This window comes from Macaca mulatta, chromosome 9, assembly GCF_049350105.2.
Source record: "Macaca mulatta isolate MMU2019108-1 chromosome 9, T2T-MMU8v2.0, whole genome shotgun sequence".
NCBI lineage: Eukaryota > Metazoa > Chordata > Mammalia > Primates > Cercopithecidae > Macaca > Macaca mulatta.
The window spans coordinates 28,008,119-28,035,588 of NC_133414.1; the positions used below are offsets into that span (position 1 = coordinate 28,008,119).

Genomic DNA, 27,470 nt, shown 5'->3' on the forward strand with positions numbered 1-27,470 from the left:
GTTATGCGGGGTGTGGGCTGCTAGCAGAGTGCCACCTATGGCCCACGGCTGCCTGTGCCAGGCATGCTCTTGTCAGGAAGAGGCAATATGTGTTGAACTCTGCAGACTTGGGGGCAAGCGAAGGCCCAAGCTGCCCAAGAGCAGAGGTGCCCCATGTGGACCACAGTAAACTGTCGCATGTGCATCAAAACCAGCCCCAGTCAGGGCCAGAAAAAGCATTCTGCAGAGCCAGCCTGTGGCTCCGACGTCTACGAGTGTGCAGACAGTGAAGGCGCAGGCTGGGATATACAGGTGCAGAGGCGCCCAGAACATGCTATCCCCCAATGCCAGCCGCAAGCAGGGCCAGCTCAGGGTGCAGCAGGTGAAGCCGTCCTGCAGCTCTGAGATCCACGAGGTGATGATGGCAGTAGCGCCGGAGTCCACTGCTATGGAGCCTGCCCAATCGAATTACAGAGCCAACGAGGGTCCTGACACAAGCACATTGGCCACCAGAAGACACCCAAAGGTAGGGAGGTGACAGATACTGCTTAAATTCAGGAGCTCCTCTGGCCGTTGCTGGCCCAAGCTTCCCCCAGAGGCATCCAAAGCCTCAGTTTTCTCATCTATAAAAGATGTGATTGTTTTGAGATTTCCATAAGGTAAGTGTGTAAAAACCATGGCAAAATGCTTGTAATTTGAAACAGAGTGTTACTATGAGGCTTTTATGTGGTAAGTGTGTAAAAATCTGGACACAATATAATTTTTTAAATGTTCAGTATATGGAGAAGGAGGATTATTTTTTCTCATCTAATTTTCAGAGGAAGTTTATAAAATTGGTGATACTCATATTTCTTAGACAATCTAACCAATGATCAGAAAGAATAAATAGATAACCAAGGTCACAAAGCAGTTCACAATGCATTCACTGGGTAATTTCTAGTTAGAAGTAGCAATGATTTTCACATGGAAAATTTTGTATTGTGTTGTGGTTTTCTCTTACATAATCCTCTTCGTGTTTTGAAACCATAGATTGTAAGTTGCTCTATCAAAGTGATCGTTAGAAAAATGTGATGTACTTAGTGAGTAAATGTTAGAAAATTTCTTGTGTTAGTCTTGTTAATTTGAACATATGTGTTATTTTCAAAAATGTAAATCGAAGATATGTGGATTGGATATATATGTGCATATATGAAATATGACTTGACATTATAGGGTAGGCTTAGCTCATGGCAATGGTTTTTCTGAAAGCACCTGCAGAAATCTCTCTTATTTTTAGCTTGTTAATGTTTCAGAGATTATGGGGGAAAGGGACTTTTATAAATCCCAGACACTGCGTGAGGCACATTTGGTTTCAGTGATTTTAACATCGTTCATTGTAAGGGATGATCCCTAGGAACTTCTTCACAGTGAGAAACCTGAAAGGTCCTAGCAGCCAGCGATGAATGAAAGGTGGGGCAGGGCTGATGGCAGGGCGGGGCCTTGTGAGCCATGTGCCTGTGCTCTCAAGTTCCAAGTTTGTGGGGAGGCATGCAGGGGATTCTGGACCTGATTGTTTCCTCTGATCTAGGATGCGTTCTGGTTGGCAGGGCAACCGGCCTTCACTTGGTGGCCTTCAGTGGGTGCCCTCATTGGTTTCCTTCGGTTAGTGCCCTCAGTTGGTTCCCTCAGTTGTTTCTCTTCAGTTGGTGGTCTTCAGTTGGTGATCCTCAGTTGTTGCACAGTGGTAGAAAGAGGATGAATCCGTTTGTGCTCACTCTTCCCGCAGTCACAGCTCTCAGGCTTGTTGCATCAAGGCCCTTCTAAAATAAACCAAACATGTTGGCAGGTTTTTTTTAGCAGGCAAGTCAGCTCATGGCATGGGTGTGACACAGGGTGTGAGCTGGTGTCACAATGCCATCCCATGGCCCAGGGCTGCCAGTGCCAGCAATGCTTTTGCCAGGAAGAGGTGAAAGGTATTTAGCTCTGTAGACTTGGGGGCAAGTGAAGGCCCAAGCTGCCCAAGAATAGCCGGGGTGCTGCATGGGGTCCACACTGAATTGTCGCATATGCACCAAAGGCAACCCCAATCAGGGCTGGCACAAGCGTTCTGCAGAGCTAACCTGTGGCTCTGATGTCTACGAGTGTGCAGACAGTGAAGACGTAGGCCACGATATACAGGTGCAGAGGCGCCCAGAACATGCTATCCCCCAATGCCAGCTGCAAGCAGGGCCAGCTCAGGGTGCAGTGGGTGAAACCGTCCTGCAGTTCTGAGATCCACGAGGTGATGATGGCAGTAGCGCCGGAGTCCACTGCTGTGGAGCCGGCCCAATCGAATTACAGAGCCAACGAGGGTCCTGACAGAAGCACATTGGCCACCAGAAGACACCCAAAGGTAGGGAGGTGACAGATACTGCTTAAATTCAGGAGCTCCTCTGGCCGTTGCTGGCCCAAGCTTCCCCCAGAAGCATCCAAAGTCTCAGTTTTCTCATCTATAAAAGACGTGATTGTTTTGAGATTTCCATAAGGTAAGTGTGTAAAAACCATGGCAAAATGCGTGTAATTTAAAAGAGAGGGTTTCTATGAGGCTTCTATATGGTAAGTTTGTAAAAGTCTGGACAGAATACTTATAATTTTTTAAGTGTTCAGTATATGGAGGAGGAGGATTATTTTTTCTCATCTGATTTTCAGAGGAAGTTTATAAAATTGGTGATACTCATATTTCTTAGACAATCTAACCAATGATCAGAAAGAATAAATAGATAACCAAGGTCACAAAGCAGTTCACAATGCATTCACTGGGTAATTTCTAGTTAGAAGTACCAATATTTTCACATTGAAAATTTTGTATTGTGTTGTGGTTTTCTCTTACATAATCCTCTTCGTGTTTTGAAACCATAGATTCTAAGTTGCTCTATCAAAGTGATCATTAGAAAAATGTGATGTACTTAGTGAGTAAATGTTACAAAATTTCTTGTGTTACTCTTGTTAGTTTGATTGAACATACGTATTATTTTCAAAATGTAAATCGAATATATATGGTTTGGATATATATGTGTATATATGAAATATGACTTGACATTTTAGAGTAAGGTTAGCTCATGGCAATGTTTTCTCTGAAAGCACCTGCAGAAATCCCTCGTTTCTAGTTTGTAAATGTTTCAGAGATTATGGGGCAAAGGTGATTCTATGAATCCCAGACACTGCATGAGGCAGATTTGGTTTCAGTAATTTTAGCATCGTTCATTGTTAGGGATGATCCCTAGGAACTTCCTCACAGTGAGAAACCTGAAACGTCCCAGCAGCCAGCAATGAATGAAAGGTGGGGCGGAGCCGCTGGCAGGGCGGGGCCTTGTGAGCCATGTGCCTGTGCTCTCAAGTTCCAAGTTTGTGGGGATGCCTGCAGGGGATTCTGAACCTGATTGTTTCCTCTGAACCAGGATGTAGTCTGGTTGGCAGGGCAACTGGCCTTCACTTGGTGGCCTTCAGTGGGTGCCCTCATTGGTTGCCTTCAGCTAGTGCCCTAGTTGGTACCCTTAGTTGGTGTCTTCTGTTGGTGGTCCTCAGTTGTTTCTCTTCAGTTGGTGGTCTTCAGTTGGTGGTCTTCAGTTGTTAGGCAGTGGTGGAAGGAGGATGAATCCGTTTGTGCTCTCTCCTCCCCCAGTCACAGCTCTCAGGCTTGTTGCATACAAGCCCTTCTAAAATAAACCAAACAGATTGGCAGGGTTTTTTTTAGCAGACAGGTCAGCTCAGGGTATGGGGGTGATGCGTGGTGTCAGCTGCTAGCGCATTGCCACCCCATGGCCCAGGGCTGCCTGTGCCAGCCATGCCTTTGCCAGGAAGAGTCGATATGTGGTAAGTGAAGGTCCAGCTGCCTGAGAAGAGTAGGGGTGCCCCATGTGGACCATATTAAACTGTCGCATGTGCACCAAAGGCAGCCCCAATCACGGCCAGCACAAGGGTTCTGCAGAGCCAGCCTCTGGCTCTGACATCTACAAGTGTGCAGACAGCAAAGGCACAGGCTGCGATATACAGGAGCAGAGGTGCCCTGAACACGCTGTCCCCCAGTGCCAGCTGCAAGCGGGGCCAGCTCAGGGTGCAGAGGATGAAGTCGTCCTGCAGCTGTGGAATCCACGAGGTGGAGGTGGCAGTAGTGCTGGACTCCACTGCTCTCGAGCCTGCCCAGTCGAATTTGGGAGCCAGCGAGGGACCTGACGGCAGTACATTGACAACCAGAAGACACCCAAAGGTAGGGAGGCAATAGATACTGCTTAAGTTCAGAAGATCCTCTGGCTGTGTTGCCCAGTCTGGTCTTGAACTCCTGGCCTCAACAGATCCACCCACCTTGGCCTCCCACTTTGCTGGCATGATAAGCAAGAACCACCACACCTGGCCTTTGGAGGTGCTCTAGCTTTGTGTGTTTCAACTAATCTTCCTGCACAGCTGTCAGTAAGATGCTCTTGCAGTATAGTTCCAAACCTTTCTGCACAAATTCAGTGGATCCTGTGATATTTTTACATGGAAGAGCCCTTTTTTTTTGGTGCAGAGAAGCTAGACAATTCACAGTTAGTAACCTAAGGCCTAGAAAATTTTGTTTCTTGATCAAAACAACTGTGTATAGATGCTTGTGGTCCAAAGATGCAGACTCCTAATCATGAAAAAGAAGTCATGGCCACTACAAGGCAACCAGGGAGGGAGTTTAGGATTGTTCTGAGGCGGTGCAAGCTGTTGAAATTCACCCATAAGAGGACAGAGAAAGGGGAGCCACATGTTTTGATCGCTCCATGTGCGGAGTATAACTGGGTCTTCATTTAGTTGCACCACCTTTGGTGTCAGAGAGAACTGGATTTGAATCCCAGTTCCAACACTCATTACATCGTGATGGTGAATGAGCTTTTAAATCCTCTGAGCCTCAGTTTGTTCATCTCTAAAAGAAGGGACTCTTATGAGGCTTGTATTAGCTTAGTGTGTAAAAATCTGGGAATAATGCCTGTAATTTAAAACATGGGGTTGTGATGAGGCTTTGATAAGGTAAGTGTGTGCAAATCTGGACACAATGCCTTTAATTTTGTAATTGTTCAATATATGGAGAAGGAGGATTATTTTTCTCTCCTTTTATTTTTAGAACAAGTTTATACAAATGGCATTATTCCTGTTTTTAAGATAATCAAAGGACCAATAAGTTTAAATAAGTCACCATACTCACAAAGCAGTTCACAATATACTTACTGGGTAATTGCTACTTAAAAGCAGCAACGATAATCAAACTGAAAATCTTTTATTATGTGGCAGTTTTCTCTTCCATAAGCCTCTTTATTGGTGGAAACCATAGAATCTAAGTTGCTCTGTCAAAGTGTTCATTAGAAAAATGTGATGTACTTAGTGTATACATTTTAGAAAATTTCCACTGTTAGTCTTGTTAATTTGAATATGTGCATTTTGGATTATGAATATGAATATGTATTGATACATGAAATAAGGCTTGACATCATAATCTTAGCTCATGGCAATGTTTTCTTCTGAAAGCACCTGCCGAAAATTGTCCTTTTTGTAGATTCCAAAAAAATCAGAGGCGATGGGGCAAAGGGGGTGTTTGAATGTCAGATAGTGCATGAGGTACACTGGCATACAGTAATTTCAGCATAAGTCATATTCATAATTCACAGTGAGGAAACCTGAAAGTTGCTCCCAGCTACTAATAAATGAAAGGTGGGGCGGGGCTGCTGTGGGGGCGGGGCCTTGTGAGCCAGTGCCTGGACTCCCATATCACAAATGGAAGGGCGGAGCGTGGAGGGAACCCAAGGCCTGATTGGTTCCTCCTAAGAAGGACGCGATCTGGTTGGCAGGGCAACCGGCCTTCAGTTAGTGCCTTCAGTGGGTGCCTTCAGTTGGTAGCATTTGGTGGCCGTTCCTGGGGAGAGGTGGCAGATGCTCAGCTCTGCAGGCGTGGGGGCAAATGAAGGACCAAGCTGCCCGAGAAGAGCACAGGTGCCCCATAGGGACCACGCTGAATTGTCGCGAGTGTACCAAAGCCAACCCCAGGCAGGGCCACCACAGGGCTTCTGCAGAGCCGTCCTGAGGCTCTGACATCTATGAGTGGGCAGCCAGCAAAGGCGCAGGCCCCAGAAGAGATGAGCAGAGGCACCGGGAAGAAGCTGCCCCTTAATGCCAGCAACAAGCGGGGCCAACTCAGGTTGTGGTGTTTGGAGCCGTCCTGCAGCTCTGAGATCCAGGAGGTGGCGGTGGGAGTAGCGCCAGACTCCACTGCTTTGGAGTCTGCCTAGTCTGATTCAGGAGCCATGACGACCAGAAGACGCCAAAAGGTAGGGAGACTACAGATACCGCTTGAACTTAGGAGTTCCTCTGGTCGTTGCTCACCCAAGGTTGCCCCAAGAGGCATCCGCAGCCTAGGGCTCCTCCCTCCTGCCTCTAGTTCGCCTTCCTAGGCCCGGGCCCCAAGCAGGAGAACTTGCTCTGACTCCCCACCCCTTCTTCTTTCCTGTTGCATCCAGCCGGTTACTTTTCATTGCCCTGCCCAAATGCCCACTTCTGTGTCCTCTTCTTCTTTTCCTAGGCTGGTTAAAACTAAGTTTTCAAAATACGAAATGGATGCTACAGATTTCATTACAGTAGAGGAAATGTCTGACCGCTCTTGTATTTAAACTTAAGTAGCCACATCGGGACTCCCAATTTCATATCTTGAGTTCTAGAGCAGAGCTCTCTCTCCTAAAGTAATGATGGACGGTTAGAAGTACTGTTTTTCATTCTAATAATAAAAAATGATTTCTTGTAGAGACGGGGTCTCACTGTGTTGCCCAGGCTGGTGTCAAACCCCCGGCCTCAAGTGATTCACCCACGTTGGCCTCCCACTTTGTTGGGATGACAGGCAAGAACCACCACACCTGGCCTTGGGAGCTGCTCCTGCTTTGTGTGTTCTGGCTGGTCTCCCGCGCAGCTGTCAGTAAGATGCTCCTGCAGCACAGTTCCAAATCTTTCTGTGCAAATTCAGTGGATGCTGTGATTTCTTTAATGGAATAGACCCTTTATTTATTGCAGAGAAGTTGGACAATTCACACTTAGTAACATACAGCTTAGCAAATTTCATTTCTTGATCAACACACCTGTTAAAAGGTGATGCTTGTGGTCTAAATATGCAGATTCCTCATCATCCCCAAGGAAAAGGGAACCACTGCAAGGCAACCTGGGAGGGAGTTTAGGATTGTTCTGAGGCAGTGCAAGCCATTGAAATTCACACACGAGGGGGTAGAAAAGACAATTCACGTGTTCTGATTCCTCCATGTTCTGGGTATCACTTGGTCCTCCTTAAATTGCACCACTTTCGGCGTCAGAGAAAACTGGATTTGAATCCCAGGTCCATTGCTCTTTATAATGTGATGGTGAATGTGTTTTTAACTCGTCTGAGCCTCAGTTTGCTCATCTATAGAAGATGTGGTTGTTACGAGGCTTCCATAAGGTAAGTGTGTAAAAACCATGACAAAATGCTTGTAATTTAAAAGAGAGGATTATGAGGCTTCTAAAAGGTAAGTGTGTAAAAGACTGGACACAGTGTCTACAATTTTGTAAGTGTTCAATATGTGGATAAGGAAGATTATCTTTCTCTCATTTTTAGATCATTAATTTTTAGACCAAGTTTGTAAAATTGGAGATACTCATATTTCTTAGGCAATCAAACCAGTGATCAGAAAGACTAAATAAATCACCACAGTCACAAAGCAGTTCACAATGCATTCACTGGGTAATTTCTAGTTAACAGTAGCGATGATGATCACATTGAAAATTCGTATTTTGTGGTAGTTTTCTCTTACGTAAGCCTCTTCCTTTGTTGAAACCATAGATTCTAAGCTGCCCTATCAAAGTGATCATTAGAAAAATGTGATGTACTTAGTGTGTAAACGTTAGAAAATTTCTCCTGTTAGTCTTGTTAATTTGAACAAATGTGTAATTTTCAAAAGTGTAAATCGAATATATGTGGATGGGATATATATGTGTACATATGAAATATAACTTGATATTAGAGTGTAGGCTTAGTTTATGGCAATGGTTTTTTGTGAAAGCACCTGCAGAAATCTCTCTTATTTCTAGTTTGTTAATGTTTCAGAGATTATGGAGGAAAGGGTGTTCTATGAATCCCAGACACTGCGTGAGGCAGATTTGGTTTCAGTGATTTTAGCATCATTCATTATAAGGGATGATCCCCAGGAACGTCTTCACAGTGAGAAACCTGAAAGGTCCCTGCAGCCAGCAATGAATGAAAGGTGGGGCGGGGCCGCTGGCAGGGCGGGGCCTTGTGAGCCATGTGCCTGTGCTCTGAAGTTCCAGCATTGTGGGGATGCATGCAGGGGATTCTGAACCTGATTGTTTCCTCTGAACCAGGATGTAGTCTGGTTGGCAGGACAACTGGCCTTCACTTGGTGGCCTTCAGTGGGTGCCCTCATTGGTTGCCATCTGTTAGTGCCCTCAGTTGGTTCCCTCAGTTGTTTCTCTTCAGTTGGTGGTCTGCAGTTGTTGGGCAGTGGTAGAAGGAGGATGAATCCGTTTGTGCTCTCTCCTCCCCCAGTCACAGCTCTCAGGCTTGTAGCCTCCAGGCCCTTATAAAATAAACCAGAGATGTTGGCAAGTTTTTCTTAGCAGACAAGTCAGCTCAGGGTATGGGGGTGATGCAAGGTGCGGGCTGCTAGTGCAGTGCCACCCCATGGCCCAGGGCTGCCTGTGTCAGCCACGCCGTTGCCAGGAAGATGTGATAGGTGTTGAGCTCTGCAGACTTGGGGACAAGCGAAGGCCAAGTTTCCTGAGAAGAGCAAGGGTGCCCCATGTGGACCACAGTAAACTTCCACATGTGCACCAAAGCCAGCTCCAGTCAGGGCTGCCACAGGCATCCTGCAGAGCCAGCCTGTGGCTCTGACGTCTATGAGTGTGCAGACAGTGAAGGCGCAGGCTGCCATATAGAGGAGCAGAGGCACCGGGAACACGCTGTCCCCCAATGCCAGCCACAAATGGGGCCAGCTCAGGGTGCGGCGGGTGAAGCCGTCCTGAAGCTCTGAGATCCACGAGGTGGTGATGGCATTAGCGCCGGACTCCACTGCTATGGAGCCTACCCAGTCGAATTTGGGAGCCAGCAGGCGACCTGACAGCAGCACATTGGCCACCAGAAGACGCCAAAAGGTAGGGAGGCAACTGATGCTGCTTAAGTTTAGGAGCTCCTCTGGCCATTGCTGGCCCAAGGTTCCCCCAGAGGCATCCAAAGCCTCAGTTTTCTCATCTATAAACGATGTGATTGTTATGAAGATTCCATAAGGTAAGTGTGTAAAAACCATGGCAAAATGCTTGTAATTTGAAACAGAGCGTTTCTATGAGGCTTCTATAAGGTAAGTGTGTAAAAATCTGGACACAATATCTGTAATTTTTTAAGTGTTCAGTATATGGAGAAGAAGGATTATTTTTTCTCATTTAATTTTCAGAGCAAGTGTATAAAATTGGTGATACTCATATTTCTTACACAATCTAACCAATGATAAGAAAGAATAAATAGATCACCAAAGTCACAAAGGAGTTCACAATGCGTTCACTGGGTAATTTCTAGTTAAGAGTAGCAAAGATGATCACATTGAAAATTTTGTATTATGTTGTGGTTTTCACTTACATAATCCTCTTGGTGTTTTGAAACCATGGATTCTAAGTTGCTCTATCAAAGTGATCATTAGAAAAATGTGATGTAATTAGTGTGTAAATTTTAGAAAATTTCTTGTGTTACACTTGTTAATTTCATTGAACACGTGTTATTTTCAAAAATGTAAATGGAACATATATTGATTGGATATATGTGTGTATATGAAATATGACTTGACATTAGAAAGTAGGCTTAGCTCATGGGAATGTTTTTTTCTGAAAGCACCCGCAGAAATCTCTCTTATTTCTAGTTGGTAAATGTTTCAGAGATCATGGGGAAAAGGGGATTCTATGAATCCCAGACACTGCATGAGGCAGATTTGATTTCAGCAATTTTAGCATCATTCATTATAAGGCGATGATCCCTAGGCACTTCTCAGTGGGAAACCTGAAACGTCCTAGCAACCAGCAACGAATGAAAGGTGGGGCGGGGCCGCTGGCAAGGCGGGGCCTTGTGAGCCATGTGCCTGTGCTCTCAAGTTCCAAGTCTGTGGGGAGGCACGCAGGGGATTCTGAACCTGATTGTTTCCTAGAACCTGGATGCGTTCTGGTTGGCAAGGTAACTGGTCTTCACTTGGTGGCCTTCAGTGGGTGCCCTCATTGGTTTCCTTCAGTTAGTGCCCTCAGTTGGTGCTCTTCAACTGGTGGTCCTCAGTTGGTGGTCTTCAGTTGTTGGGCAGTGGTGGAAGGAGGATGAATCCGTTTGTGCTCTCTCCTCCCCAGTCACAGCTCTCAGGCTTGTATCCAGGCCCTTCTAAAATAAACTGGACCAGTTGGCAGGTTTTTTTTTTTAGCAGACAAGTCAGCTCAGGGTTCAGGGGTTATGTGGGGTGCGGGATGCTAGTGCAGTGCCACCCCATGGCTCAAGCTGCCCATGCCAGCCATGCTTTTGGAAAGAAGAGGCAATAGGTGTTGAGCCCTGCACACTTGGGAGCAAGCAAAGGCCCACGCTGCTGGAGAAGAGCAGGGGTGTCCCATGGGGACCATACTTAACTGTCGCATGTGCACCGAAGCTAGCCCCAGTGAGGGCCGGCACAAGGGTTCTGCAGAGCCAGCCTGTGCCTCTTACATCTAAGAGTGTGAAGACAGTGAAGGCGCAGGCCGGGATATACAGGAGCAGAGGTGCCCGGAACACGCTGTCCCCCAATGCCAGCCACAAGCGGGGCCAGCTCCGGGTGCGTCGGTGAAGCCATCCTGCAGCTCTGGGATCCACAAGGTGGAGGTGGCAGTAGCGCCGGACTCCACTGCTTTGGAGCCTGTCCAGTCGAATTTGGGAGCCAGCAAGGGTACTGACAGCAGCACATTGGCCACCAGAAGACACCCAAAGGTAGGGAGGTGACAGATTCTGCTTAAATTCAGGAGCTTCTCTGGCCGTTGCTGGCCCAAGGTCCCCCCAGAGGCATCCAAAGCCTCAGTTTTCTCATCTATTAAAAGACGTGATTGTTTTGAGATTTCCATAAGGTAAGTGTGTAAAAACCATGGCAAAATGCTTGTAATTTGAAAGACAGCATTACTGTGAGGCTTCTATAAGGTAAGTGTGTAAAAATCTGGATACAATACCTATAATTTTTAAGTGTTCAGTAAATGCAGAAGGAGGATTATTTTTTCTCATCTAATTTTTAGAATGAGTTTATAAGATTGGTGATACTCATATATCTTAGACAATCAAACCAATGATGAGAAAGAATAACTAGATAACCAAAGTCACAAAGCAGTTCACAATGCATTCATTGGGTAATTTTTAGTTAAAAGTAGCAATGATTATCACATTGAAAATTTTGCATTATGGTGTGGTTTTCTCTTACATAATCCTCTTGGTGTTTTGAAACCATAGATTCTAAGTTGCTGTATCAAAGCGATCATTAGAAAAATGTGATATACTGGCCGGGCACGGTGGCTCACGCCTGTAATCCAGGAACTTTGAGAGGCCAAGGCGGGTGGATCACAAGGTCAGGAGATCGAGACCATCTTGGCTAACATGGAGAAACCCCTTCTCTACTAAAAATACAAAAATTTAGCCAGGCGTGGTGGCAGGCACCTGTAGTCCCAGCTACTCAGGAGGCTGAGGCAGGAGAATGGCATGAACCCGGGAGGCAGAGCTTGCAGTGAGCCAAGATCATGCCACTGCGCTCCAGCCTGGGCGACAGAGCAAGACTCCGTCTCAAAAAAAAAAAAAAAAAAAAAAGAAAGAAAAGAAAAATGTGATGTACTTAGTGTGTACATTTTAGAAAATTTCTTTTGTTAGTCTTGTTAATTTGATTGAACATGTGTTATTTTCAAAAACATAAATGGAACATATGTGGATTGGATATATATGTGTATATATGAAACATGACTTGATATTATAGAGTAGGCTTAGCTCATGGCAACGGTTTTTTCTGAAAGTATCTGCAGAAATCTCTCTTCATTCTAGTTTGTTAATCTTTCAGAGATTATGGAGGAAAGGGGGCTTTATGAATCTCAGACACTGCGTGAGGCAGATTTGGTTTCAGTGATTTTAGCATCATTCAATTTGGTGATGATCCCTAGGAACTTCTTCACAGTGAGAAACCGGAAAGGTCCCAGCAGCCAGCAATGAATGAAAGGTGGGTCGGGGCCGCTGACAGGGCAGGACCTTGTGAGTCATGTGCCTGTGCTCTCAAGTTCCAAGTTTCTGGGGATGCCTGCAGGGGATTCTGAACCTGATTGTTTCCTCTGAACCAGGATGCGTTCTGGTTGGCAGGGCAACTGGCCTTCACTTGGTGGCCTTCAGTGGGTGTCCTCATTGGTTGCCATCGGTTAGTGCCCTCAGTTGGTTCCCTCAGTTGTTTCTCTTCAGTTGGTGGTCGTCAGTTGTTGGGCAGTGGTGGAAGGAGGATGAATCCGTTTGTGCTCTCTCCTCCCCAGTCACAGCTCTCAGGTTTGTTGTATCCAGGCCCTTCTAAAATAAACTGGACAGGTTGGCAGGGTTTTCTTAGCAGAGAAGTCGGCTCAGGGTACGGGGCTGACATGGGGTGAGGGCTGCTATCCCAATGCTGCCCCATGACCCAGGGCTGCCTGTGCCAGCCGTGCTTTTGCCAGGAAGAGGCCAGAAGTGTTCAGCTCTGCAGACCTGGGGGCAAGCGAAGGCCCAAGCTGCCTGAGAAGAGCAGGGGTGCCCCATGGGGTCCACACCGAAGTGTTGCAAATGCACAAGGTTCTGCGGAGCCAGCCTGTGGCTCTGACATCTACCAGCATGCAGACAGTGAAGACGCAGGCCACGATACACAGGAGCAGAGGTGCCCAGAACACACTATCGCCCAATGCCAGCCACAAGCCAGGCTATCTCAGGGTGTAGTGGGTGAAGCTGTCCTGCAGCTCTGAGGTCCACGAACTGGAGGTGGTAGTAGCGCAGGACTCCACTGCTTTGGAGCCTGCCCAGTCAAATTTGGGAGCCAGCGAGAGTCCTGACAGCAGCACATTGGCCACCAGAAGACACCGAAAGGTAGGGAAGCAACGGATACCACTTAAGTTCAGGAGCTCCTCTGGCCGCTGATGGCCCAAGATTCCCCCAGAGGCATCCAAAGCCTCAGCTTTCTCATCTATAAAAGGTGTCATTGTCATGAGGCTTCCATAAGGTAAGTGTGTGAAAACCATGGCAAAAATGTTTGTAATTTAAAAGTGGGGGTTTCTATGAGGCTTCTATAAGGTAAGTGTGTAAAAATCTGGATACAATACCTATAATTTGGGTCACTGTAACCTCTGCCTCCTGGATTCAAGCGATTCTCCTGGCGTAGCTCCCCAGTAGCTGGGATTAGAGGCATGCGCCATCGTGCCTAATTTTGTCCTTTTTAGGAGAGATGGAGTTTCACCATTGGTCAGGCTGGTCTCGAACTCCTGACCTCAGGTGATCTGCTCACCTTAGCTTCCCTAAGCACTGGGATTACAGGCGTAAGCCACCATCCCCTGCCAAAAATGTCATTTCTTAATTAAGAAACCTGTTTCAAAGGAGATGCTTGTGGTCTAAATGTGCAGATTCCCATTCATTAGCGAGAAGAAGGGAATGACTGCAAGGCAACCTGGGAGGGAGTCTAGGATTGTTCTGAGGCCATGAAACCCATTGAAATCCACACATAAGAGGGTCAAGAAAGGGGATCCACATGTTTTGATCCCTCCATGTGCTGGGTATAACTTGGTCTTCATTAAGGTGCACCACATTTGGCATCAGAGAGAACTGGATTTGAATCCCAGTTCCAACACTCATTAGGACGTGATGGTGCATGTGTTTTTAACTCCTCAGAGCCTCACTTTGCTTATTTATAAAAGAGAGGATTCTTATGAGGCTTCCATAAGGTAAATGAGTAAAAATTTGGGTGGGCAAAATGCCTTTAATTTAAAAGATAGGGTTGTTATGAGGCTTCGATAAGGTAAGTGTGTAAAAATCTGGACAGAATGCCTACAATTTTCTAAATGTTCAATACACAGAGAAGGATTATTTTTCTCTCATTTAATTTTTAGAGCAAGTTTATAAAATGATGTTACTCACATTTTTGAGATAATCAAACCAAGGATCACAAGATTAAATGAGTCACCCTAGTCACAAAGCAGTTCACAATACATTTACTGGGTAATTGCCAGTTAAAAGTAGCAATGATGATCACATTTAAATTTTTGTATTATGTGGTGCTTTCCTCTTACATAAACCTCTTTGTTTGTTGAAGCCATAGAGTCTAAGTTGCTGCATCAAAATGATCACTAGAAAACTGTGATATACTTAGTGTATAAATTTTAGAGAATATCTTCTGTTACTCATGTTAATTTGATGAAATACGTGTATTATTTTCAAAAATGGAAATGGAATACATGTGGATTGAATATATATGTGTATATATACATGTATATGAAATATGATTTGACATTATAGTGTAGGCTTAGCTTATGGGAATGTGTTTTCCTGAATGCAGCTGCAGAAATCTGTCATTTTTCTGGTTTGTAAAAATCCCAGAGGTTATGGGGTAAAGGGGATTCTATGAAACCCAGACACTGCATGAGGCAGATTTGGTTTCAGTAATTTTAGCATCATTCATTGTAAGGGATGATCCCTAGGAACTTCTTCACAGTGAGCAACATGAAAATGCCCAGCAGCCAGCGAGGAATGAAAGGTGGGGCGGAGCCGCTGGCAGGGCGGGGCCTTGTGAGCCATGTGCCTGTGCTCTCAAGTTCCAAGTTTGTGGGGATGCCTGCAGGGGATTCTGGACCTGATTGTTTCCTCTGATCCAGGATGTGGTCTGGTTGGCAGGGCAACTGGCCTTCACTTGGTGGTCTTCAGTGGGTGCCCTCATTGGTTGCCTTCGGTTAGTGCCCTCAGTTGGTTCCCTCAGTTGTTTCTCTTCAGTTGGTGTTCCTCAGTTGTTGGGTGGTGGTGGAAGGAGGATGAATCAGTTTGTGCTCTCTCCTCCCCCAGTCACAGCTCTCCGGCTTGTTGCATCCAGGCCCTTCTAAAATAAACCAGACAGGTTGGCAGGTTTTTTTAGCAGACAAGTCAGCTCAGAGTATTGGGGTGATATGGGGTGCGGGTTGCTAGTGCAGTGCTGCCCCCGTGGCCCAGGACTGCCCGTGCCAGCACTGCTTTTGCCAGGAAAAGGCGATAGGTGTTGAACTCTGCAGACTTGGGGGCGAGCGAAGGCCCAAGCTGCCTGAGAAGAGCACAAGTGCCCCATGGGGTCCACACTGAATTGTCACATATGCGCCAAAGCCAGCCCCAATCAGGGCTGGTACAAGGGTTCTGCAGAGCCAGCCTGTGGCTCTGACTTCTACCGGTGTACAGATAGCAAAGATGCAGGACGCGATATATAGGAGCAGAAGTGCCTGGAACACACTGTCCCCCAATGCCAGCCGCAAGTGGGGCCAGCTCAGGGTGCGGCGGGTGAAGCCATCCTGCAGCTCTGTGATCCACGAGGTAGAGGTGGCAGTAGCGCCAACTCCACTGCTTTGGAGCCTGCCCAGTCGAAGTTGGGAGCCAGCAAAGGTCCTGACAGCAGCACATTGGCCACCAGAAGACACCCAAAGGTAGGGAGGTGGCAGATACTGCTTAAGTTCAGGAGCTCCTCTGGCCATCGCTGACCCAAGATTCCCCCAGAGGCGTCCACAGCCTGGGGCTCCTTCCTCCTGCCCGGGGTTTGCTTTCCTATGCTCAGGCCCCAAGCAGGAGGACTGGCTCTGCCTGGAGTCCTCACCGCTTCTTCTTTCCCTGCTGCTTCCAGCCGGTTTCTTACTTTCCTCCTACCTACCCCAATGCTCAGTTCTGTTTCCTCTTCTTCTTCCCCCAGGCTGGCTGAAAACTAGGTTTCAAAATACAAAACGCATGCTACACATTTCATTGCTGTAGACGAAATGTCTGACAGCTTTTCTATTTAAACTCTGGTTGTTCTCTTCATTTCTTTAAACATTAGAATAATTAAGTCTCATGATAGATGTGCCTTTTGTAACTTGAAAGTACGACACTCAATTTTCACCATTAAAAAATTTAATTTTTCTTTTCATAAATTTTTGGCAAACAGGTAGTATTTAGTTACTTGAGTAACTCCTTTAGTGGTGATTTGTGAGATTTTGGTGCACCGATCACCCAAGCAGTACACACAGAATCCAATTTGTAGTCTCTTATCTTTCTCCCCCTTCCCACCATTTTCCCCTGAGTATCATTCTTTTTTTTTTTTTTTTTTTTTTTTTTTGAGACTGAGTCTCATTCTGTCACCCAGGCTGAGACTGGTGGGGGCTGGGCTGCAATTCGCTTGCAGGAGAAACCGCCTGGGTGTGGAGAGGTGGCCATCTTTGGCGGGATCCTTTCTAAGGAGTGGAGAAATCAACGTAGAGCTTCTTCTATCTGATTCTCTAACAACTGCAGACTTTCCATGAGTCAAGCTTTGTGTCAAAAGGACAAATTAAAAGGCGAGAAAATAAAATTGTAATATCAGGACTTTTGGGGAAAAAAAACAAAGCAAAAAAACCCACATCTAATTCCAGATTAGTTCAGGGACCCGCACATTTTGCCCAAATATCTGTCTGTTGTTTCTGTGTCCAATGTACTCTTTGTTGTTGTTGTTGTTTATCTGTTTTTTGTTGTTGTTGTTGAGACTGAGTCTCGCCCTGTCGCCAGGCTGGAGAGCAGTGGTGTGATCTCAGTTCACTGCAAGCTCCACCTCCCAGGTTCAAGCGATACTCCTGCCTCAGCCTCCCAAGTAGCTGGGACTACAGACGTGCGCCACCAGGCCCAGTTAATTTTTGTATTTTCAGTGGAGACGGGGTTCCCCATGTTGGCCATGATGGTCCCAATCTCTTGACCTCATGATCTGCCCGCCTCGGCCTCCCGAAGTGCCGGGATTACAGGCCTGAGCCATCGCGCCCGGCCCAATATACTCTTTGTTGAGGATAATGTTCGAAAGTTGTTCCTGTACTCAGCACAGTATGAAACTAGGTAAATACATTTTAGGGAAATCAACAGTGAAATTTTTTTGAAAGGAAATTGGTTTTCAAGGTTTATTCTTCAATTATCAAAAGCTTTTCAAAAGTAAAACATACTATTCTTCTCCACGATCCCAGTTAATCCAGACCCTCCTCGGTGAGCTTTATCAAATACCGAACTCACCTTCCTGAACCTTTTGCTGAATCTCATATAAAGTTTTGTCACAGAACCTCAGATTTTTCATAAGGTTTTGTGTACCGTGCCATGCCTGTGAATTGCTCTCTTTGCTTTGTTTTTATTTTTTTATTTTTTTATTTTTTGTAAGAAGTAGCCGGCAAGTATCTTTCTTTGCTTTAGAGATGTAAACTGCTTTTGTTTTCAGATTAACTTTCAAGAATGTTGAAAATGCTTTGCTCGCTCTTCTTTTCTCGCTTCCTCCCTCTCAGGACCTATAAACGGCACCGCCCAGCCCAATGGACAGATGCCCCAGGCTGCATTCTGTCAGTGCTGTTCTCCAAGAGGCCCAGACACTCGCTGAAACATCCAAGGTAAAACCAGCAAGCAGCTGACATACGTTCCGTCAGCTGTCCCCTAAAGCCCATGTTCTCAACCATTCACATTGTTCCAATAACTGCTCTTTTAAAAAGAAAAAACAGGCTGGGTACGGTGGCTCACGCCTGTAATCCCAGCACTTTGGGAGGCCGAAGCAGGAGAATTGCTCGAGCCCTGGAGTTCCAGACCAGCCTGGATGACAGAACAAGGGCTCATCTCTACTAGAAATCAAAAAATTAGCCAGGCATGGTGGCATGCACCTGTGGTCCTAGCTACTTGGGTGGCTGAGGTGTTTGAATTGCTTGAGCCTAGAATTTCAAGGCTGCAGTGAGCTGTGATCACACCACTGCACTCCAGCCTGTATGATAGATAAAGACCTTGTCATAAAACAAGAAAAACAGAAAAAAAAAAGGTTGCATTTTCTATTTTCTCCATTAATGTCCTACATACATCCCCAGGGTGATGGAGGAGAAAATACATTATAAAATAATAGCCAATAGGTATGACATCCTCCACAACATTTTTTCAACTGATTAGATCAATGAGGATTCACTTAACTCTACTTTAAAATCATAGCTAATAATTATGATTTAGTTACTAATCTAGTTCAAAACCTCTCAGTTGACTGTATAAATTCTGTTGAATATTTCTCTTGCGTGAGTCAAAACAACCTTAAATAACTGTGACAACAGCATGTCTCCCAGCTAGGACAGGCAGGGTGCTTCGCTTTAGCAATTTTTCACTTCTTTCACCCCTTCATTTTGTCCATCGGCCAGTCATGAAAACAACTAAATCTTGGTATTTATTGAACTTCTTATAATTTTGACAACCACTGCAGGCCTGTAAAAGTTGTATTTCTTTAATGTTCACATTATCTTCTCAAGCCTGCACTTCTCATGCAATGCGCTTTCAGCTATTCTTATTTTCATTATTTCTATAATGTCAATCGAAGGAAAGCATTTAAAAATGCTGAAAAAAAAAAAAGAATCCCAGAATAGAAATCACTTAACTATATGTGAACATCAATACCCAAGCTGCCTGTTCAGAAATTTTTTAAAAAGGAAAAAATACATCGCCAGTTAATTAGCTTATCATGATAAGTAAATAAACTAAATAAAATAGAAACTAAATTAGAAGGCACTTTGTTAGAAAAAAAAAAAAAAACTTCCAAATTTAATCTTCAGTGGTAAGAGGCTATTAAGCAGAGGAAGAAAAAAACTGGAACCCTGATGAAATGTAAATTGGAATGATAATTATCACTAAAACAGAGGGATTCAATCCAGCTGCCTGGGGATGATTTGTTATATAAATATAAATTATTATCATCTATTCCAGTATTGGCAGAGGAAGGGCTATGCCTCTATTAGACTTTAGCCAAATTTGGCGTTCTGGTTGCTACCAATAGCACGCTGGTGATTTTTCTTTTCAGAACTCATATGTATCTCATTTGATCTCATCACAACCTGAGACACAGGTCATAATAGAGACTACGGGGCTCATTTTCTACCTGGTGAACCAGTCAACTTTCATGCAGTTGAGAAAAGGTAAACTGTCCAGGTGAGGTGACTCACACCTGTAATCCGAGCATTTTGGGAGGTCAAGGTGGGCAGATCTCTCGAACCCAGGAGTTGGAGACCAGCCTGAGCAACATGGCAAAAAATCATCCTACAAAAAATACAAAAATTAGCTGGACATGGTGGCACATGCTTGTCATCCCAGCTACTCAGGAGGATGAGGCATGAGGATCACTGAGCCCTAGAGGCAGAGGTTGCAGTGAGTCGAGGTTGCAGTAAGTCGAGCTTGCGCCACTGCACTCGAGTCTGGGTGACACAGCGAGATCCTGTCCCAAAAAATAAATAAATAAATAATAAAAATTTAAAAATTAAAAAACCAGGCACGGTGGCTCATCCTGTAATCCCAGCACTCTGGGAGGCAGAGGCAGGCAGATCATGAGGTCAAGAGTTCGACACCACTCTGACCAACATGGTGAAACCCCATCTCCACTAAAAATACAAAACTTAGCTGGATGTGATGGCCAGCGCTTGTAGTCCCAGCTACTAGGGAGGCTGAGGTAGGAAAATCGCTTAAACTCAGGAAGCAGAGGTTGCAGTGAGCCAAGATGGCGCCGCTGCACTCCAGCCTGGGCGACAGAACAAGACTCTGTCTCAATAATAATGATAATAGTAATAATAATAATAATAATGGCCATTGAGAGTCATTTCCCTATTCCAGAGCAAAGATGAGTTCATGAACAACCAGGAGTCTCAGTGACTGAGGGACGCCCGCGCCCCCGCCCCCCCAGGACAGAGACTCACATATCTATGGCATGGTCTTGTCCACTGGGGCTGTTTTGTCAAGAATAAAGAATGCTACTCAGGAGACTGAGGCAGGAGGATCGCTTGAGCTCAGGAGGTGGAGGCTGCAGTGAGCCCAGATCGCTCCATTGCACTCAGCCTGGGCGACAGAGTGAGACTCTGTCTCCATTAATTAATCCCAATAAATTTAAATTTCAAAAATTTTAAAATAATGAATGCTGCTGTCCCTTGGTTTCAGGATAAGAAGCCAGCCCTCAGGAACCACCAGGAGCCGGGAGTACCCCGGCCCCGCAGGGCCCCAAGTCCAGCCTGCCCCACCCCGTCCGGTGCAGAGGTCCTGGGACACCAGGGGCAGCCCCGCCATGCCCCCCAAAGCCAAGGGTACAGGCAGCGGGGACTTCCTCGCCCTGCCCGACGACTTCCTGCCGCCGCAGCCACCGCCACCGCGCCTGGACGACCCAGAGCTCCCGCCGCCGCCCCCGGACTTTGTGCCCCCTCCCGCCGCAGTCGTCAAGAGGCCTCCTATGCCCCACCCCGCCAACAGGCACGAGGCATCAATGTTCACAAGCAGCAAATGAATAAAATAAATGAATAAAAGTTAAACGTTCTTCCTACAGTATTTCTGTAAGGATTACTGGGTCAGTCAATCTTGAGGTCAACACTATAATTAAAAATAGCTTTCACCATCCCATGCCTTCTTAAGTCTTGGTGACCTTGGATTTTCATCTCTACCTCTGCGACCTTCAGAATTTTCAGGAAAATCGAGAGAGGAAAACGGGAAAACATGACAAGCAGAGCCTGTTCCCTTGCTCTGAGATTCCCGTCGCTTGATTGATTGGAGCCCTGGACACAGGCTGTTTTGGTTTTGCCTTTTTTTTTTTTTTTTTTTTTTTTTTTTTTTTTAGAGGGAGTCTTGCTCTGGTGCCCAGGTTGGAGTGCAGCGGTGTGATCTCAGCTCACTGCAAGCTCCACCTCCCGGGTTCACGCCATTCTCCTGCCTCAGCCTCCTGAGTAGCTGGGACCACAGGCCCCTGCCACCACGCCCGGCTAATTTTTTGTATTTTTAATAGAGACGGGTTTCGCCCTGTTAGCCAGGATGATCTGGATCTCCTGACCTCGTGATCCGCCTGCCTCGGCCTTCCAAAGTGCTGGGATTACAGGCGTGAGCCACCGCGCCTGGCCTGGTTTTGCTTTTTTAATGCTTGAATAACAGTAATTTACAAAATAGTTATTCAGACAGTTTTTGAATTCTCTGTTATTACAGCGCTGTAAGTATCCTGTAAATAAGAATGTAGGGACAGGCAAAAGCAATCTTATTGGTGTATATTTCAATCTGGAATGTTTTCCCTCAGAGAGAGATTTAATGTTCAGTTTATCCTAGGCTTTTGTTACCTGTGTCTCTTCTCTTTCAAATTGGGTTCCGATGGGCTAAAAGGCTATTTTCTTAAAATTAAGGAAGATAATTAATGGTATGTTTTAATATTTGGGGAAGAGTAAGCTGTAGATCGTGCTGTCTCAATCCATGGGCTCCCGCGGCCCCGGACAACTTCGAATGCTGCCCGACAAATATTAAAACATTATAAGCTCTTGGCAGGGCGCGGTGACTCACACCTGTAATCCCAGCACTTTTGGGAGGCCAAGGCTGGTGGATCACTTGAGGTCAGGAGTTTAAGACCAGCCTGGCCAACATGGCAAAAACCTGTCTGTACTAAAAATACAAAAATGAGCCAGGCGCAGTGAGCATGCCTGTAATCCCAGCAACTGCAGAGGCTGAGGTGGGAGAATACTTTGAACCCAGGAGATGCAGGCTGCAGTGAGCTGAGATCTTGCTACTGCACTCAATCCTGGACGACAGGGCAAGACTCTTTCTTAAAAAAAATTATAAGATTTTTGCAATTTTTTTTTTTTTAGCTGATCAGCTATCACTAGTGTTAGTGCATCTTATGTGTGTCCCAGGGAAGCCAAAGATTGGACACCCCTGCAGGCTAAATGGAAATTCAAAATGAAACAAATTTAGTTTTAAAACCAAAATATTTAGTAATTAAAACTGGCAAGGTGTTCTTAATTTTTTTGAGCATATGCTTGAAATATGATAGAAGGCAAATTTGCTTTACATTAAATTTTATCTCAGGAACAGTAACTCTCCAGTTTTAGTATATTATGTTCTTTTGACGTCAGATACAGTAATAATACGACTTTTCTTTTTTTAAATTTCGTTTTCCTTTAAGTTCCAGGATACATATGCAGAACGTGCAGATTTGTTACATAGGTAAACGTGTGCCATGGTGGTTTGCTGTACCTATCAACCCATCACCTAAATATTAAGCCCAGCATGCATTAGCTATTTGTCCTGATCCTCTCCCTCCACTCAACCCCCTACAACAGGTCCCAGTGTGTGTTGTTCCCCTCCTTGTGTCCATGTGAAAAACAGCTTTTCTGACACCTGATTACATAATGGTCATTACGCAGATCTCTGGTACAATACAGGAAAGGTTCAGTGAAGAGGGCTGTGAAAGGTGTCAGAATCAAGATGGAGTCACTCATGTTAAGAAAATGCTGACAAATAGAACCAGGCAAGTCCTTGAATAGAGGGTTCTCATGATTATCGTCAACTCTGTGCTTTTCACTCAAGTGGAACACAATCTTTGGTGTCTGGCTGAGAGGTCTTTACAAGTACTAGCTATACCTGAGTGGGGTTATTTAGATTTATCCTGAAAATGCAGTAAACTTTGTTCCTTTATGAAAATTTTAGTGAGATACTGGAGGTGGGGGGGAGTGCAAAAGCTGGGGGAAATTGGACATTAGAGAGGGAGTACAAGGATAATAATATATCATGAACAATATATAATTAATAGTATAGGGCAGTAATACAACATCACAGCTTATGAAAACTCCATAATTTCTTTTATAATGCTGCCACTGGGGCAAAGACCCATGTAATAGGCCAACTGCAACAAAAACCACAGGGTTTGGTAGAGTTTACAGAAAACATGATTTAACCTGTCACATGATAGACTATGAACTAAGATTTTACAGTAGGTCCTCAAAGAGGAGAATGAGTATTTAAGCCACATATTTTGTTTGATCATAGGAATCTTGGCTAGTATGATACTGAAATGACCCAAGTCCATGAGAATTGAACCTTTGAAGTGTGCCTGAGACTTATGGCTTGATGTGTGGTCCATTTTTACAGATGGTTTATGTGTGCTTGGGTACAACGTATTATACATGTTCCTTAGAACAAGCTTGTTAAGCATGTTGCACAAATCTTCTGCCTGCAGCCTGTTATCTGGTCTGTTGCATCCATCAATAACTAAGAAGGACATTTTAAAATCTTCTGAGGGCAGATTTGTCAATATCTTTTCATTGTTCTGGTGAATTGTGCCTTATATTCTGACACTTTATTATTAAGTGTAAACAAAAATTATGTATGTGACTTCCTGGTGAATTGAACCGTCTATCACCATGCAATGCTTTCTGCTTTTTATCTCGTACTCATGCAGCTGTATCGTCTTTTTTCAGGTATTTGCCTGACAAATCTATTCATGCACTTTCAAACTCTCTATGCCTTTATGTTCTATGTTTGTTACTTGTAAATGACATCTAGTGGATTTTGTTGTGTTTATATCTAGTTCAGGAATTATTATCTTTGAACTGCAAGTTTATTCTTTTTACTTTTTAAATTTTCTTTTTTCTTTCTTTCCTTCTTTCTTTCTGTCTTCTTCTTCTTTTTTTTTTTTTTTTTTTTGGAAACAGGGTCTCATTCTGTAACCAAGGCTGGTGTGCAGTGGTGTGATCATAGCTCACTGCAGCCTCAACATTCTGGGCTCAAGCCATCCTCTTGCCTCAGCCTCCCGAGTAGCTAGTACTACAGGCTTATGCCACTAAGCCTGGATAATTCTTATTTTTTGTAGAGATAGAAGTCTCACCATGTCATCTAGGCTGGTCCCTAACTCCTGGCCTCAAGCAATCCTTCTGCCCTGGCCTCCCAAAGTGTTGGGATTACAGGTATGAGCCACCACGAATGGACTCTTCTTATTACTCTTACTATGATTATATATGTGTATTTGTTTTTAACATCTTGTTTTGTATTTCCTATTACCCTGGATTTTTCTGGAGTTTTTATCTTCCTTTCTTGTCTACTTCATGTGATTAGTCTACTTCATTTGACTGTGTTGTTCCTTTTTTTTATTGCTGTTTTAAGAGTTCTTACTCCCCTTTTTAAGCTTCTTGTTGAAAAGTTCTATACTGTGTCTATTTTTTGAATGGCTAGTTATAATGATAATATCCATACTCAATAAAGTCTCAAGTTAAACAACTTTAACCTAGGAAATGCACGGAGTTTGGAACACTTTGGTTTCACACACACACACACACACACACACGCACACACACACATTATTGCCTAGGAGTTGAGTTATGGCTGACTTCTTTTTTTCCTAGATTATCTTTACTTCACCCTCATTCTTCAAAGATGGTTTCAACAGATGTAAAATTTCAATTGACAGCAAAAACTCTCAGCTTTTTGAGGGAATTGTCCCCACTGTCTTCTCCCTTTCACTGTTGCTGTTGAGAAGTCAGCCGTGAAATTATTATTTCTATTAGGTCATCTCTTTGTTTCCTCTCTGCATGATTTTAAGACCTTTGTCTTTGGTGCCACAGTGGGTATAACTGTGGGTTTTTTTTAAGTTGCCTGATATTTTACTGAGATTCCTGAATCTAGAAATATCTGTCTTTCACTATTCCAGAAAAATGTAATTTATATTGTTTTCAAACATTGCCCCTCCTAATTCGCTTCTTCCAAAACTCTAATGAAATATATGTTAGGACTTCTAACTCTAGCCCCCCTATCTCTTAATTGTGTATATTTTCCATTTCTTTATCATTCTGGATATATTAATCAGACATTAACTTCTATTCACTAATTCTTTTCTTTAACACAATCTAATCTACATTAAAGCCATCCATTTTTGTTTTTTGTTTTTTGAAATAGACTTTATGTTTCAGACCAGTATTAGATTCACAGCAAAATTGAGCAAAAAGTATTGGGAGTTCCTGTTTGTCCCTTGTGCCCACACATGCATGGCCTCCTCCACTACCTAAATGCTACAAAAATCATACTGAAACAATTGAGGAACCTACATTGACACATCATTAGTATCCAAAGTCAACAGTTTACTTCAGGTTTACTCTTGATGTTGCACAATCTATGGGTTTTCAGAAATGTACAATGGCATGTATCCACCATTATAGAATCATATAGATTAGTTTCACTGTCCCAAAATTCTGGGTTCTGCCTATCAATGTCTCCTTCCCCTTTAAACCCTGGAAACCACTGGTCTTTTTTACTGTCTCCGTAATTATACCATTTCCAAAATATATAGTTAGAATCACCGTATGTAGCCATTTCTAATTGATTTCTTTTTTTAATAATATGCATTTATGGTTCCTCCATATCTTAGTCTATTTTCCGTTCCTATCACAGAATACGTGAGATTGGGTAATTTATTTTAAAAAGAGATTTATTTTCGATCATGGTTCTGGAGGCTGTGAAGTCCAAACAGCATGGTGCCAGTGTCTGGGGAAGGCCTGCTGACTGCATCATCACATGGCAGATAAGCGGAAGGAGGAGTGGCTGCGTGCAGAAGGGCACAAAACAGGAGCAGCAAACTTGCTTATAACAACCCAATCTCATGGGAACTAATCCATTCCCATGAAAGCTAACCCCATAGCCCCTGAAAGAGATTAATCCATCTTAATGAGTCTTAAAGCACCTCCCACCACTGCCACCTTGGGGACCAAACCTAAACATGAGTTTTGGAAGGGCCAATCCATAGTCAAACCATAGCACTCCATTATCTTTCCACGGCTTGATAATTCATTTCTTAACTTTTTTTTTCTTTTTTTGAGATGGAGTCTCACTCTATCATCCAGATTGGAATGCGGTGGCATGATCTTGGCTTCATTTCTTCTTATCACTGAATAACATTCCATTGTCTAGATGAACCATAGTTCATTTATTCATTCCCCTATTGTGGGACATCTTGGTTGCCACCAAATTTTAGCAATTATGGATAAAGCAGCTAGAAACTTGTGTGCAGACACTTGTGTGAATATCAGTTTTCAACTCACTTAAGCAAATAGGAGTGCAATTGCAGGATCATATGGAAAAAGTGTGTTTAGTTGTATAAGAAACTGCCAACCTGTCTTCTAAAGTGGCTGTTTCATTTTGCTTTCCCTCCAAGAATAAATGAGAATTTTTATTGCTCCCTATCCTTGTCATTGTTTGGTATTGTCAGGGTTTTGTATTTAAGCATTTGAATAGGTAGGTAGTGGTATGAGTTTTAATTTGGTATTTCCTAATGACACATGACTTTAAGCAATTTTTTCATATGCTTATTAGCCATCTGTACATCTTCTTTGGTGAGGTGTGTGTTTAGATCTTTTGTCAATTTTTTGACTGTGTTGTTCCTTTTTTTATTGCTGTTTTAAGAGTTCTTCGTATATTTTGATAACAGTACTTTATCAGGTACGTCTTTCACTCATGTTTTTTCCCAGTCTGTGGCTTGTCTGCTAATTCTCCTGACTGTGCATTTCACAGAAGTTTTTAACTTGAATGAGGTCCAGCTTATCAATTACTTTTTTCATGGATCATGCCATTAGTGGTGTTGTATTTTAAAAGTCATTGCCATGCTCAAGGTCATCTAGGTTTTCTTCTTTGTTCCAGAAATTTTATAATTTTGTGTATTACAGTTAGGTCTATGATCCATTTTGAGCTAAATTTTGGGGAAGATGTAAGATCTGTGTCTAGATTTTTGATTTTGCATATGGATATTAAGTTGTTCCAACGCCATCTGTTGAAAAGACGATCTTTTCCTCATTGTATTGCCTTAGGCCCTTTGTCAAATATTTGTATAGGTCTATTTTGGGACTTTCTGTTCTGTTCCATTGATCTATTCATCTGTTCTTTTGCCAATACCACACTGTCTTGATTGCTGCAGTTTTCTTGTAAATCTTGAAATTGGGTAGTGTTACTCCCCCTGATTTTCATCTAATACTGTGTTGTCGATTCTTGTTTTTTTTGGGTTTTTTTTGGCTTTTGTTTGTGTTTTTGTTTTTGTTTTAGCCTTTCCATATAAACTTTGGAATCAATTTGTCAATATCCAAACAATATATTTCTGGAATTTTGATGGGGATTGCATTGAATCTAGAGAACAAGTTGGGAAGAACTGATATTTTGTTAATGCTAGGCCTTCCTGTCCATGGACATGGAATATCTCTCTATTTAGTCCTTCTTTTATTTCTTTAATTAAAATTTTGCAGTTTTCCTCATAGATCTTTTATATATTTTGTTAGATGTATACCTAAGTATTCCATTGGTGGTTGTGGGAATGTTAACATAAATGGCATTGTGTTTTTAATTTCAAATTCCAATTGCTCATTGTTGGTGTGCTGGAGAGCAACTGCAATGGGTTTTTCTATACTAATCCTGTATGCTGCAGCCTTGCTATCAACGTTTATTATTAGTTCCAGGAGTTTTT

The 27,470-nt window shown here is 43.8% G+C and overlaps 1 protein-coding gene across 3 annotated transcripts; it reads left to right on the top strand.

Moving 5' to 3' along the window:
- The first annotated feature begins 1,895 nt into the window (after positions 1–1,895).
- Positions 1,896–20,543, top strand: LOC144331090 (uncharacterized). Of its 3 annotated transcripts, none has more exons than XM_077946024.1 (4): positions 1,896–2,350; positions 17,509–17,610; positions 19,044–19,171; positions 20,168–20,543. In XM_077946024.1, the coding sequence occupies exons 2-4, from the start codon at positions 17,536–17,538 to the stop codon at positions 20,505–20,507; spliced, it is 543 nt and encodes a 180-aa protein (XP_077802150.1). In that variant the 5' UTR covers positions 1,896–2,350; positions 17,509–17,535; the 3' UTR covers positions 20,508–20,543. The 3 variants fall into 3 exon arrangements, with proteins under 3 accessions (XP_077802150.1, XP_077802152.1, XP_077802151.1); XM_077946026.1 differs by lacking the exon at positions 1,896–2,350 and adding an exon at positions 4,090–4,204; XM_077946025.1 differs by lacking the exon at positions 1,896–2,350 and adding an exon at positions 15,530–15,669.
- Positions 20,544–27,470: the final 6,927 nt, after the last annotated feature.